The sequence below is a fragment of the Zootoca vivipara genome, chromosome 10, assembly GCF_965207765.1.
Source record: "Zootoca vivipara chromosome 10, rZooViv2.hap1.1, whole genome shotgun sequence".
Lineage (NCBI taxonomy): Eukaryota > Metazoa > Chordata > Lepidosauria > Squamata > Lacertidae > Zootoca > Zootoca vivipara.
Window position 1 is genome coordinate 14182644 of NC_142593.1, and position 15059 is coordinate 14197702.

General features: G+C 42.5%; 1 protein-coding gene across 1 annotated transcript in view; it reads right to left on the reverse strand.

The window, feature by feature from the left end:
- Positions 1-15059, reverse strand: part of MEGF10 (multiple EGF like domains 10) — a 112972-nt gene that overhangs the window by 18350 nt on the left and 79563 nt on the right. Inside the window, exons 14-16 of the mRNA XM_035099947.3 lie at positions 8224-8370; positions 1909-2043; positions 1455-1583 (exon numbers count right to left, since the gene is read on the reverse strand). Coding sequence (XP_034955838.2) covers positions 1455-1583; positions 1909-2043; positions 8224-8370 — 411 coding nt within the window. The remainder of the gene's footprint in view (positions 1-1454; positions 1584-1908; positions 2044-8223; positions 8371-15059) is intronic.

Genomic DNA, 15059 nt, shown 5'->3' on the forward strand with positions numbered 1-15059 from the left:
ACTCAAGCCTGAAGGATTTACATCAGATATTCTACTCAGCTATTAAAGTGGGGAGCGGGGGTGGGGGAGATAGGCTGACATCAAACCGGTTCTCAGGAATAATTTACAGTATGACAAAACAAGGCGTAAAATGGGCAGATCACCTGTTTGCACCTACAACTCTCAACTAAAACCATTCCAACTTATCATCCAATGGCCTGTTTTGGATAACTATACCTGCTGCTTAAAAGCCTTGGACAAAAGGGCTTCCACTCATCGCAGACAGAACCCTAATTTAAAATAGCTGTTGATCAGCAACAGTGGGATAGCTACCAAAGATGCACAGCTAGAAACCTGGATACCAATTCAGTACCCATATCTGCTAAGAAAAAACTATTACGGTACCTAATAACTGCCTTGTCAGGAGTTCACTTACCTGTTCATCTTCCAATATGGCATCACCTTCTATTAAACATAAACACATGGAACTGGCTGTAAAGCATATGCTTCTCCCATAAGTAATACCAATAATGTCTTTCTGCACCCTGCAGATGGCCTGAAAGTCACCATTCCTCAACAAAGGAACTTCAAAAGACACTCCAGTCTACAACTGCTAAACCACACTTCATCTGTAAATTTGACCTTATCTAGTTGCCATATGTCAAAGTGGAAATCTGGATGCAAAAGTTGTTTTGGGGCAACGTTTTTTAGTTTTGCCCAAAGTTGTTGAGATTATTTTGCAAGATCTCTTCTCCTTCTCCTTCTCCTTCTTCTTCTTCTTCTTCAAGTTTTTGAGCTTTCGTTAAGGAAATTCACCAAAATCTGCACTTCCAACATATGTCCAACATACATCCAGATGGGTTGCTATACAACTTCAGCCCGGACACCGTTACCAACTGCCAAATCCTGGCTATGTCCAGGAAATTCCAGACATATAGCAGCCCTGCCTTATCTGTGTACGTCTCACGTCAAGCTGGTGGTTTCTTCTTCCATTCCAGTTCATAAAATAGCACAAAGAAGTTAGGAAGATTGCCTATTGCTGAGCTGTTTAGAACAGTCACCCTATTTCCCTTGTATGCGATTAACATTTACAAAGAAATGTCATAGACTGAACCACTTTCATTTCATGAGGATATGTATACTCTCTCCTACCCCAATACATATGCATATAGAGAAATATGACAATTGATGGTAACAATTGGTGCACCAGATGACATGAAGTGGATTCAATTCCTGAAAAGCATGTGCTATATATATTTGTCACACAGTATTTTTGTTCTATGCATAAAATGCCATTAATGCTTGGGGGCGGGCATTCAATACTCTATGGATAGAGTCTGTGATAGGAAGTGATACAAAAGGGTGAGATCTATTAGCAGTTTACACATGGCAATTTTGAGGGGTGGAAATAAACAAAACTAAACGTTATATTAATCCCCCAAAACCCTAAAAATAAATAAAATATTTGTACTTACGCTGAGAACAGTCACTACCAATCCAGCCAGGATAACATTGGCAAGATCTGTCAATTGGATTGCAGGTTCCATTGTTGGTGCACGTGCAAATTCCTGCACAATTCTTCCCAAATCTGCCACTGGGGCAGACTGTAAAAAGAAACCATAGAACTCATGAATATTCTGCACTCTTACAGCTCATTTAGACCATTTAGACCAATGATAATCAAATTTTATTTTCCAATAGTTCTATTTCGCTTCAGAATGGGCTCTATACACAGTAAGATTTTTTAAAAAATACAAAGCTACTGTCTGAAAAATATAACTTTGTCTGTAAACAGGAAAAAAGGAGAAAACACTATTCTACTCAGTGTGGTATTACAGTACAGTGTATTTATTTATTTCTTGAAAATCATGTACGGCTTGATTGTAAAAGCATCTCAAAGCAGTTTACGATAAGAATTGTGATTTGTACCTTCATTGCAGAGAGCTCCTGTGAAACCAGGTAGACAGTCACACAAACCAGTCACATGGTGACATGGGCCACTGCTGTGAACACACTGGGGGCAGGCCTGGCTACAGCGATGACCATAAAATCCGGGAGAGCAAACTGAAAGTAGAAATACGTTATCATATTTACCTTACGTTGGTACATAACAAAGCCAAATCTATCAGTTCACTGGTGAAGTCTTGAAAACATTTGAGAGTATCTGATTTATGCAGGTCACCTGCTTCATAAACGCAATCGCCCCAGTGACACGTTATCAAATCTATTACTTTAATAACAGTTTAGAAGAACAACTGAGTATGCGTTGCGGTTAATCTAAAACAATTATTGCTGTTGATGCTGATGAATAATGACATATCTATAACAACAACAACAACTGCTGCTGCTATTAATATTTCAATGTAATGATTATACCATCACTCCCTGAACTGTAGTCTACGTGTTTTGGCAGAATGGTATTGGTCATGGGGGACGTGGGTGGCGCTGTGGTCTAAACCACTGAGTCTCTTGGGTTTGCCATTCGGAAGGTCAGAGGTTTGAATCCCCACGAAGGGGTGAGCTCGCGTTGCTCTGTCCCAGCTCCTCCCAACCTAGCAGTTTGGAAGCATGCCAGTGCAAGTAGATAAATAGGTACCGCTGCAGCAGGAAAACAAACAGCGTTTCCATGCACTCTGGTTTCTGTCACAGTGTTCTGTTGTGCCAGAAGCGGTTTAGTCATGCTGGCCACATGACCCGGAAAGCTGCCTGTGGAAAAACGCCAGCTCCCCTGGCCTAAAAAGCAAGATGAGCACCGCAACCCCATACTCGCCTTTGACTGGACTTAACTGTCCAGCGGTCCTCTACCTATTAGTCATGGCTTGCCGCAAGTATGGTCAGGAAATAATAGGCTTGCTAAATTTAATTGCAAGAACTTTGAGGAATTGGCAAGATGAGAGATGGCCCCCCAAATTAATCTCACTATTGGCCAGCTCAAGGTAAAGATGCAAGGGGAAGGTCGTTTTTAGGTTCTGTGGACACAGAATGCCAAGCAACAGGGATGGGGGTTACTGCGGTGCCCCCTTAGCTCCTCTTTCACAGCAGGTGAAGAAGGGCACAGCTCAGCATATGACCTGAGCCAGGTCGCTTTGCCCTTGGTAGGGGCTGGGGAGCAGTTGATGCCTACTGTTTCCAGTCGTACTGCCTGTATTTATGTGCTGAATTTATGCACTGAATTTCATACCTGAAGGAGCGTCTCCACCCCCACCATTCAGCCTAGACACTGAGGTCCAGCTCCAAGGGCCTTCTGGCAGCTCCCTCACTGCAAGAAGTGAGGTTACAGGGAACCAGGCAGAGGGCCTTCTCGGTAGTGGCGCCCACTCTGTGGAACACCCTCCCATCAGATGTCAAGGAAATAAACAACTATCTGACTTTTAGAAGACATCTGAAGGCAGCCCTGTTTAGGAAAGTTTTTAATGATTGATGTTTTATCGTGTTTTTAATATTCTGTTGGGAGCCGCCAGAGTGGCTGGGGAAACCCAGCCAGATGGGCAGGGTATTAATAATAATAATAATAATAATAATAATAATAATAATAATATGATTACTATTATTATTATCTCGTTGCAGATTTGTTAATAATAAAGCTATGGCATATCTTTAACTGCCTCATGTCTTTTTTCTGGTGGGGAGGCAGACAATTGTTGTTAATGATTATGATGAATATGGCACATGCAAACAACAACAACAACAACATTATATAATACTGAATATTTATGTTATTATTTGTTATGATTATCATTAGTGTAATATTTTTCCTCTCCAGCTGCACAGGGCTGAATCACTGTAACCTGGCAGTTCCTGATGGAACACAAGTTTAAAGTTCTGTTTCCAACTCAAGGGCAATCAAAGTGCAGACAACTAAACACTGCTGCTTGCTTTTTTTCAACTCAGGACTTAAAAAAAAAACCCAAAGCAGTTCAATTCATTTTTATGCCAAATACACTAGCCCCTTCTTCTTCTTCACAGATACATCACCATTTGGATTGCTAGAGGAAGAAAGAAGCTGTTGGGGAGAATTTCTCTCTTTACTCCTTCAGCTTCTCCTGGAATTTCTTTCACTGGCAAATTAGTATATTAAGCAATGCTTCAAGTTAAGTGCCTGTTGTTAAGCAGCAATTAACATTTACAAAGCTAACTTTTGCCTTTAAATAATTTGAAGTCATTTAGAAGTCAGCATGCCCGCCCAAGGGCATGCTTGAAACAGGTTGCCTGATCAAAAAGGGAGTCCAGAGACCCTCATGTCTTTTCAATAAAGTAGTGGGCCACTCCTATTATTTTCCTTCTTCTCCTTATACCCCAAACTGGTCTTGAAAAGCCTGATTCTTTTAAATAGTCATTTCGGTAATGTAATGGGGAGAGTCACTGCTTTGCATTATTATGGTGATGATTCAACATCATTACATCAGTGTCTTTATATTAGCTAAACAATTAACTTTAGAGCCATTATAGATGGTGAGAACTGCTGCTAGCCATGGAAACAATCCATCAAGGATGTCTGTAGCTTCAATTCATTTCAAAGGGGGGGGGGTTATGTGGGAGCAATGCTTGATGGTCTTCATGCAACTGGGCAGTTTAACCTGAGTCTCCCAGATCAGTGTTTCTCAACCAGTGTGCCTCCAGATGTTTTGGGACTACAACTCCCACCATCCCTAGCTAGCAAGACCAGTGGTCAGGAATGATGGGAGTTGTAGTCCCAAAACATCTGGAGGCACACTGGTTGAGAAACACTGTCCCAGATCATTCAATGCGTTGTTAATTAAGCTTCTGAGTTTTAGATGAGCCTTTTTGTTTACATTTACTCTCATCTTTTATTGGAGTGGTTTTTTTTTTAATTTTTAATTTTTTTAAACAATTTTTTAAATTGTTGTTGTTGTTGTTTAGTCGTTTAGTCGTGTCCGACTCTTCGTGACCCCCCATATTTAAAATATTTTGTTGGTATAAACTGGATGAAAATCTTAAAATATTTATGTTGTCTTCCCATCCTCCTCATTCCCTCCCCCCACTCAATTTTATCAGACATTAATGAAGAAATACCACCTTTTATCTCCCACTGTAAATGATACCATAAGGACGCGGGTGGCGCTGTGGGTTAAACAACTGAGCCTAGGGCTTGCCGATCAGAAGGTCGGCAGTTCGAATCCCCGTGACTGGGTGAGCTCCCGTTGCTCGGTCCCAGCTCCTGCCCACCTAGCAGTTCAAAAGCACGTCAAAGTGCAAGTAGATAAATAGGTACCACTCTGGCGGGAAGGTAAACGACGTTTCTGTGTGTTGCTCTGGTTCACCAGAACTTAGTCATGCTGGCCACATGACCTGGGAGCTGTACGCTGGCTCTCTCAGCCAGTAAAGCGAGATGAGCGCCACAACCCCAGAGTCGTCCGCGACTGGACCTAACGGTCAGGGGTCCCTCTACCTTTAATGATACCACATCTGTCCCCATGTTTTGTCTCTCTCCTTTATCTGGATTCCCAAGTTAGGACAGCAAAGATGTGAATGCAGTCCAGCTCCATATTTGACCGCTACATCAATTCTCACACGATGGTCAGGTGCCTATTTACAGTAAATAGCATAAAATGCTTTAAAAAATTATGATGATGACGATGATAATTATTCATGACCACCACCCCACTACCCATCTGGCCAGGCCTCCCCAGCCACTCGGGCCACTCCTAGCAGAATATTAAAAACAAGATAAAACATCAACCATTAAAAACTTCCCTAAACAGGGCTGCCTTTAGATGACTTTTAGAAAAGTCAGATAACAGTTTATTTCCTTGACATCTGATGGGAGGGCAGGCGCCACTACCAAGAAGGCCCTCTGCCTGATGAAATTCTTACATCCATTACTTTTTGCAGCATTAGGAGACAAGATATAAATCAGGAGTTGGGCATCCTTATCTGCCCCACCCATCCCAGGTCACATTTGATAGAGGGGTAGGTGGGGGGTCAATCACATGACATCACAATGACATCAAGTGAGTCATTTTGGTAGAGCACTGTGCAAGGGCGTACCCACCACGGGGCAGGGAGGGGCCGCTGCCCTACTCTAGAGGCAGGGCCGGTCGGGCAGCTGCGGGCAAGAGTGGCGCTGCCGGCGGGGCTGGTGGGCAGAGGCGGAGGACAGCCCAGCGGAGCGCGAGTTCGGCGCCCGCAGCAGTCTCTTGTGCCCGAGCCGTGCGGAGTCCACACAGCCGCGCTGTGTGGGAGGGGGCAAGGGCTGACGCTCCCGACGTTCGGTAGACCTTTGCGCATGCGCAAAGCGGGGCGCATGCGCACAGCGCGGCTGTGGACTCCGGCGGCCGCCGTGCAGGGCGCATGCGCACAGCGCGGCTGTGCTCAAAGGTCTCCCGAACGTCGGGAGTCGTTCAGCGCCTGCCAGACCGCTGCAGCAACGGAGCCTCGGATAGCTTCGCGGAGGCCGGGGCTTTGCTCCAGACCTCCGCGGAGGCCCCGATCCAAGCCTGGTTCCCTTCTCTCCCCCCCCCCGCCCACCCCCAGACTTCCCTCTTCTCCTCTAGGCGGCCGCTGGTTTTCTCCCCTTCGCCGCCGTCGCTTCAGGTTTATTTTGATTTCACCTGGGCTCTGTAGCCCCGCCCACATTCCCACTTTGTGGCCCCTCCCCTCCCGCGCCTTGGCCCCGCCCCTTGCCCCCCCCTAGTTTTGATCCTGGGTACGCCCCTGGCACTGTGCACAGAGCTTTGTAAGCCCTGTTCATTGCCCATGCTCGCCGAGTGCTTTGCAAAGGTGTTTGCACAGTACTATGCATGTGGTGACGGGTGGCACCTGAAAAACCGCTTTTGCCCAAGCAGTGTCTTCACCTTCTCTATACCTAACATCACCCAGAGGAAAGGTAAAAGACCCCTGGGTGGTTAAGTCCAGTCAAAGGCGACTCTTGGGTTGCGGCGCTCATCTCGCTTTCAGGCCAAGGGAACCGGTGTTTTTTCACAGGCAGCTTTCCGGGTCATGTGGCCAGCATGACTAAACCGCTTCTGGCGCAACAGAACACCATGACAGAAACCAGACACGTGGAAACGGCTTTTACCTTCCCGCTACAGTGGTACCTATTTATTTACTTCTACTTGTGTGCTTTTGAACTGCTAAGTTGGCAGGAGCTGGGACGGAACAACGGGAACTCACCCCGTCGTGGGGATTCAAACTGCTGACCTGCTGATGGGCAAGCCCAAGAGGCTCAGTGGTTTAGACCATAGTGCCATCTGTATCCCTTATCATCAGTAGGGCAGGTGGGTATGGCTTTGCCAAAATGGCCTAGCAGGCCAAATGAGGAGACTTGGCAGGCAGGCCAAAGGTTCCCCTCACTGGTGTAAATTATCTTGGCAAAAATCAAGATTTGCATATGTAATTTGTTGTGTTTTTCCCTTAGCCCTCTTCCACATTTATTCCAGAAATAACCGTTTCTCAATGTGTCTCAATCTGTCCTACTTGTCTTCCAACTAAAACTAAAACTTCCAACTAAAACTTGTTTTCCAACTAAAACAAAGCCAAATATTATGGATCTGCGCTAAGGATGCCAAAAACCACTTCCTCATGAATCAGCCAAATTGTACAGGAAGTCGCTGTGCTAGCTTCAGCAGCTGCCAGGAGCATTCTACCTAGAACTATGGTTGAACCATATGGCAAACAGCTTAGAAATATTTATAGCTCCAGAATAACAACAACAACAACAATAATAATAACAACAATAATCATAACAATATTATTATTATTATTATTATTATTAATACCCTGCCCATCTGGCTGGGTTTCCTGAGCCACTCTGGGCGGCTTCCAACAGAAAAATAAAATACAATTTAAAAAATCATGGGGTTTATATCAAAGAGAGGTTTCTCTCCCAGTAGATTTTACGTGGGTGGTACAATGTTTGGAACAGTCCTAACTTGCTGACCCCTCCGTTTTACAAAGGCAATAGTTTCTGTGACCATATGCATTTTCCAATGGAAGTTTACCTTCCCACCGCAGCAGTACCTATTTATCAACTCGTGCTGGTATGATTTCAAACTGCTAGGTTGGCTGGAACCGAGCAACGGAAGCTCACCCCATTGTGTAGATTCGAACTGGTCACCTTCTGATTGGCAATCCCAAGAAACTCAGTGGTTTAGACCACAGCGCCACCCGCAACGCATCCCTCAGTAGCTTACAATACTAATAGCAGTTTACAATACTACCATTCAGTGTTATAGCATAGCCATAGTAAAAAAAAAGAAAAGAACAAGAGACTTAGAAGCTTACTTCTTTGGCAAGTGGTGCCTCTGTAGCCAGGTGCGCATTCACAGATCCCTTCGTCTGGCGAACATGATGCTCCATTTTTGCAGTAACAGGATAGAGAGCAGTTTGGACCCCAGTGTCCTTCACTACATACACTGTCACAATGCATGCCTACAAGCGTACAAGCAGACAGAGCTGTCACGAACCGCACTGGAGGAAAACTCTCAAATCAAAGGTATCACAAGCACGAGGCTACTAACACTGCACAGCTATCAGAATGAAAATGATGCAAGGAAGAACCGTGCAAAGGCATTGTTTATTCTGCAGTGCCTTATGCAACATATCAGAACAACACTATTCAAATGGTGTGTTTTTAAGATAAAATATGTTGTACGCAACTCCATCATTCCACTTGTGCAACAGACTTCCACTCATACAATGGAACTTTCCTCTTCTCTCTCCTGCAGCCCCTTGTGTGCCCCCAAAGCTGCTCTGAAGGGTTGGGGGGGATCCTCTACAGCTGATTTGGACTATGTGAGGGGAGAGAAGAGTGTCACTAGAGGAACACCGCTCGCACTGTGTTGGATACGACCCGATATATTTAGAAATACATATATTAGGTAAGATACACATTTAAACAGATATTTTGTGTATATAAGTGTGTGTGTATGAATGTGTGTGTGTGTGTGTGTGTGTGTATTCACACGGATTATTATTATTATTAAATGCAATTAATGCAGGAATGGCATTTTGTGTTTTGAATGAGGAAAATCTGCAAGGCAACAGCTACTGAAGAAACCCATTTATGTACTAAATTCAGTGCTTTTTTCTATAAAAAAATGATTGGGGTACTCTCATTTTGACTCAAGAAAATCACCATTTTATAGTTCAAATTGGGAAAAATAAAAACAGTAAATGGACAAAAGTACAAAGATTCCCAAAATGTTTAGGGGTATGTGTACCCCTGCGTCCCCCCAGAAAAAAGCAATGACTAAATTAGTGGTAAACTGATTACTGCTAGGTTTCCTGCCCAACTGAAATAAGTGAAGTACAAGACAGATTCAAAATGCTAGCAATGCTAGGGACATTGGCCATTCAATTTTTTGCCTCGTTGCTTTTTGCAAAAGTTTATACAACATGGGCAGATCTCCAGCACATATTCTTCTTCTTTGGTGACCACTCGTAGCTGAGTAAGATTGTCTTCCATGAAAACGGTCTGAGCAGTGAGTGGCTGTGGAGGCCAATTCTGGATCCACAGTAACACAACAATGGCTCATAGGAACCATAGGTCTTTTCGCCCCTCTTTTACAGTTAGTAAAACGAGCTCCCTTGATTTCTTTGTTTTTTATTACTTCTCAGAAGTCTCCTTGCATGTCAAATGCCAGTCGGCAGCCACTGCAGCTCTCAGACCTTATTGTGTCTACAGTGCTTTCTATTATCAATTGACTTATTATTAGCGTACAGCGACTGAATGAATCATTCGGCTAAAGAAAAAGGGGGCTAAATCCAGAAGAATGACTAGCTTTGTAAGTATTTCATGAAAAATGTGCTTCAGCTCCACTTGCTATTAGACTTCTTAAACAAGTACTGTAACTCAGGAAAACAGACCCCCCCCCCTTCCCGGTTTTTGCACAGGACGCTTTATTTCAATCACCCCAGAGTAATTATTTTGCACAGTTTGCAGAAGAACTGGGAAAGACTGCAAGACAATTCATTACTGTGGCTGCTTGTACAATAAGCAGTCCCACCCACTTGCTCTATAGGGGATGAGTCCTGTCTGAGAAATATTTCCTGTTCGATGGAAAAAAGGTGAATGAAGGTCAAAACCTTTGCAACTTTGACCCTGATGCCGACTTAAGGCTGTCAGAGAAGCTGCCACAGAGGCAACTGTAGTGGAAAATGCGTCACACTGAAATTTGACAAGAACTCAACAACTAATTTTGCACAGGATGCTGAACAACCATAAAGGGACTACTTTTCCTGAGTGAATGCGCAAATTTGAATGGAATTTGAACTGATTGCCAAGACACAGAAGACTCGTTATGCTATCAGCATTTTACAAGCTGATTTTTGTCTGCCTAGCTAACGGAGTTTTCTGAATCAAGACACAAAGTACCTTATTTTTCAACAGCTTAGAACAACCTTTTTCAACTTGTAACCTAAACAGAGGCACCTAGATTTGCATCTGAATGAGATTCCTAAGAGAAAAATACTGAGGCCCCATATATGCCACTGAAAGCTGCATGAACACAGCACCTGTAAAAAACATGAACATGCTGCAAAGTTCTAAAATACAGGCTCAGATGTAGGAATTCATGTGCATATGCTCGGAGGAGACAAGTGAAAACGGCTGAGCAAAAAATCTGGTTCCAATAGAACCTAGTAAAGAAAAACTAGTATATAGCCCCCACTTGCCTTTTTACTGGTTTCCATCTGACTTCTCCAATGCACATTAGAAAGGTGAATTGAAAGAGTTCTGGGTGGTCAATGTGGCATATTTTAATGAATTTTAATTAAAATTGTTTAAAGGACACATGTTTAAACATTATCAGACATACACGCTCAGCCCAATTTCATCTGAAGTTGAAGTTCATGGCTGCATTTGCATGTAATTCTGAACAGCTTTTACACCCCCCCCCCTCTTCACCTTCGGGCACAACCATGAGAAGTATGGACATCTATGTTTCCATTTTTATTAATCACGGTTTTGTGTTACATCCAAACCCTAAACTGTGGTTTATTTTAACTATTGTTTGCAGAAGCAAGTAAGCTTAAAAAGTGCCCCTGCCATAATAAGCCTACATAACTGTGTGAGTTCATCAGCCAGTGCTAACTGCCATCATCTTACTGCAAAATCCTTATTTTTACAGTACTGTAATATGAAATTTCCACACAGGCCACTATTAAGAAATGAATGATTTGATCCTTGTGTATCTGGATACCTTTCATGAAGACTGGCTGCCCTTTCTTTCTTTTCAAGTAATTCTAACCCTGGGGAGCTGAAGCCCCTTAATTCTCAGAATTAATTCTGGAGGGCTTATCTAAGCTAAGTTTGGATGCTCAAAGATTGCAGAAGTCATATGTAAATATGCAGAAAATGCAATATTGAAAGACCAGTTGAAGCAATGTACATACTCTGTGACACAGATTGGAGTACAGTGGAACCTCAGTTGTCGAACATAAGCTGTTCCGGAAGACTGTTTGACTTCTGAAACGTTCGACAACTGAAGCTCAATAGGCAGTAGGCAACTTCAATGGAGAAAAGCGCCTCAGAAGCCGTTCGACTTCCAAGGTGTGCTTGAAAACGGAAGCGTTCACTTCCGGGTTTTCAGCATTCAGGTTCTGAATCATTCAGCTTCTGAGACGCTCGAAAACTGAGGTTCCACTGTATATAACAAAGTATTTGATTGCTATTTTTGTGTTGCCATTAGAGAAATATATAAACAAGCAAGCTTCATAAATTACCAATGGAAGCTGCTGTGCCTTCGTAAGCCAACTTAAGACAAGTTCAAACATTACAACTGTCGTTAGTTACAAACAGAAATGAAATCTTATTAACTCCTTGTGGCCACACATACAAGTGTCTAAGGCTCACTCACATTTACACAATACACTTAAAGCACATTTGAAGCACATCACTTTCCTCAAAGAATCCTGGGAATTTAAGTCTGTTAAGGGTGCTGGGAACTGTAGCTCTATGAGGGTTGAACTACAGTTCTCAGGATTCTTTGGCGAAAGCCATGACTGTGAAAGGGGTAGAAATGTGTTTTAAATGTATAATGTAGGTGTTGGCTGTCACAGCTTATCAGTCCGACTGAGAGTAAACCTGTGTGTGTATATGCACATATAGAGCTAACCTGATTTTTTCTCATGAGTTTAGGTTCTTGTCCATAAATATTAATCTATTATATTTATTTTATCTCTGTATAGCTCACACAGAAAATTTCTAAGAGAATTTGTATCTGCAGCAGACTTGTGCATGCTCAGATTTTGAATAACAAATGTCAGCAAACAGCTCTGCCTTATTTTTTTGAATGATTTAAGACTGCAGACAACAGAGCTGCGTGGGTAATTTGCATGCAAGTCTTCCGACACAATTTTAACTAAAATCAATATGAATAATGTATCCAGGAAACTCTGAACGTTTAAAATGTGCCTTATGAAACAAAAGAATTATGAATAAGTTGGTACGCAAATTTCATTCTTGATAAGCAGATTGGTAAGAAAAAGTTTTTGCCAGGATAATGGACAAAGAACTCTTTGACGGCCTTTGCAAGTTGCTAGGCAATAGCTAAATGGTCATGATAAACTTCAGCTAAGCAGCTCTGAAGAAATCCTCTGAAGAAATCCTCATGCATTTAATGCTCAAAGGACTATGCCAAGTGTTTCACATCTAAATTAGCATTCCTGCAGCATCTGTAATTGCGTGAAAGAAGTAAATAATCCTTTGAGTGGTAACATCTATGTTGTTATAATGTTGTATATATTAAGAGTTCAATTATACACACACCTACAAGGAAGGAAGTGTCATTGAACTCAATGGGGTTGACTTATGAGCAGGCAAGTATAGGATCCTGTTGTGAAATACTTTTAGTAATGCAACAGTGTGATGTACTGCACTGAGGCAGTGGAATATAAGATCCAGGCCGCCAACACTGACCCCAAAGGAGAACCTATCCCAACACTGGGACTTAACTCTCCACACCCCCATTGCTGTTGCAAACCCAGTAACTAGTTCACACCGACAGCTAGTAGATTGAATACCAGGATAAATTTCTCATATTGAAAAGCCACAATAAAGGTCTCTTCAAAACCAACATTTCCACCATAGGGGCTAGCTCCTAGGGGCTGAGGTCCTTAGGGGCCGACTCCCCCAATAAAATATTTGAGGGGGCTGCCCCTCCAAAAGTTGATGGGCATTGCCATTCAAATGGTGTGCATGTGCCGTGTCCTTTGATTGATTCTGTGGGCAGGGCTGACCTACCCCCCCCCCCAAATATTCCATTCAAGTTGGCACCCCTGATTTCCACTACATATTTTGAAAAGCTGTTTGTTCACTATGCATTTTGACAACTCTTATGATTCCATAACCAAATTTTGCATGGTGGTTCTTGGGATCAAGGAGTAGATTTGTCATCTATGTTTGGATACAACTGGATGCTATTTTGAATCAAAACTGTGGACTGTACATTTCAAAACTGCACTGATTTTCACAATTTTTTTGTTTTTTAGAATTTTCAAGCAACACTAGGTATGAGGATGCTAATACAGCAAGCAAAGTAAGTCCTACACTGAAAACTATAGTTACCCCCATTAATTTATCCCCAGAATACGTTTATTGTCAGCGATATGTGGTATTTTCTGCTATATGCCCACAGGAACTGTTTCATAGTGCTCTAACTCCTGATTAACACATCCAAAGGTCATAGCTGCCAAGTTATCCCTTATTTTAAGGGAAATTCCCTTATGCTGAATAGGCTTCCTTGTGAGAAAAGGGAAAACTTGGCAGCTATGCCAAAGGTGTAGCCATGTTCATCTGTTTCAGAGGAAGGAAGGAAGGAAGGAAGGAAGGAAGGAAGGAAGGAAGGAAGGAAGGAAGGAAGGAAGGAAGTCCTGTAGAACTCAGTGCATGGTCTGAGGCCATCTTTTTTGCTGGAGCTAAGCCTGTCTTGGTTTGGGCAATTGCCTAGGAAACATATGTATATTGCCTTAGACTTCATGATGGAAGAAAGGCAGATTATAAAGAGTAAGAAAATATATAAATGCATGTGTTGAAATCAACTTCATAAGTCTTCTGCCATAATAAATCCATTAGTTTTGAGGTGCTACAGAACGCTTGGTTTTCCAGATAAGAGTTATTGAGGTCAATATGCTTGGTTTGAGGTCTCAGAAAATCTTTTACAAAAAGTTCCAACACCTCTTCTAACTCCTTAAAGCTATTTTCCTATTAAAGTAAGGGCAGGCACTCAAGGGAACACAGGTGCATCCTTCAGAGAAAAAACTTCAGGAGAGTATTTTCAAGCAGAACAACGCAGGCACATTTTTTAAAAAAACCCAGAGTGCAGTGTGAGTGTGTACTTAAGCAAGGAGCTGAGGCAGCCGAAAAGGATAATTCAAGAGAAAGAAAAACTCAGTGGAATTGCCACAAGGAAAGCATGGAATGGTTTGGAGGGAGAGGCCTAAATAGAGCTGGTGAAAGAATGGTGTCGACTGAAAACAAAACAAAGGCACAAACTCACAAAAAATGTGTGTTTTGCTTTTGTCAGAGATCTACATGTTGCTAATTTTAGAACACGTATCATTTCAGAGGCTGTATTAATGCCACAAACTGCAATTCCTTTGCTTCACATTTTTATATCGCTGGCAAATGCATAGAAAAGAAGTATGAGATACATTGTTCCATTTCCCTCAAGAGGACCTCAAATGAAGTGTTTGCAATCGGTTAGATTGTATCTACTTCAGCACTGGCTGTAAAGGCACATGCTTTTATCAGATCTCTCAATCAGGAATGCAAAACAGTGCTGTGAGTCCACAGTCCTATTTGCTGCCTTAAAACAGACAGGACTAATCCATAAATCAGTATTACAGTCTGCTATGCTAGCAGTGTTTATAGTGCCTCATAGTACACTAGTAAAACTTCATAACTGGAGACCTAACATAGGTTTTTAAGTGCTCTTGCACCAAAGTTATCAACAAGCCCTGACATTTTCCACAAAATGTCACAGCACAGCAAAAAACCATGTGCCATGACCTGTAAAATGCTTCAACTCTTTCCACAAAAACCTGTGCTTTTCATAATGGTTTAATGGAAAATCCTTGTCAAACAGAGTCCAGATTTGCTGATCTTACAGACATACTTT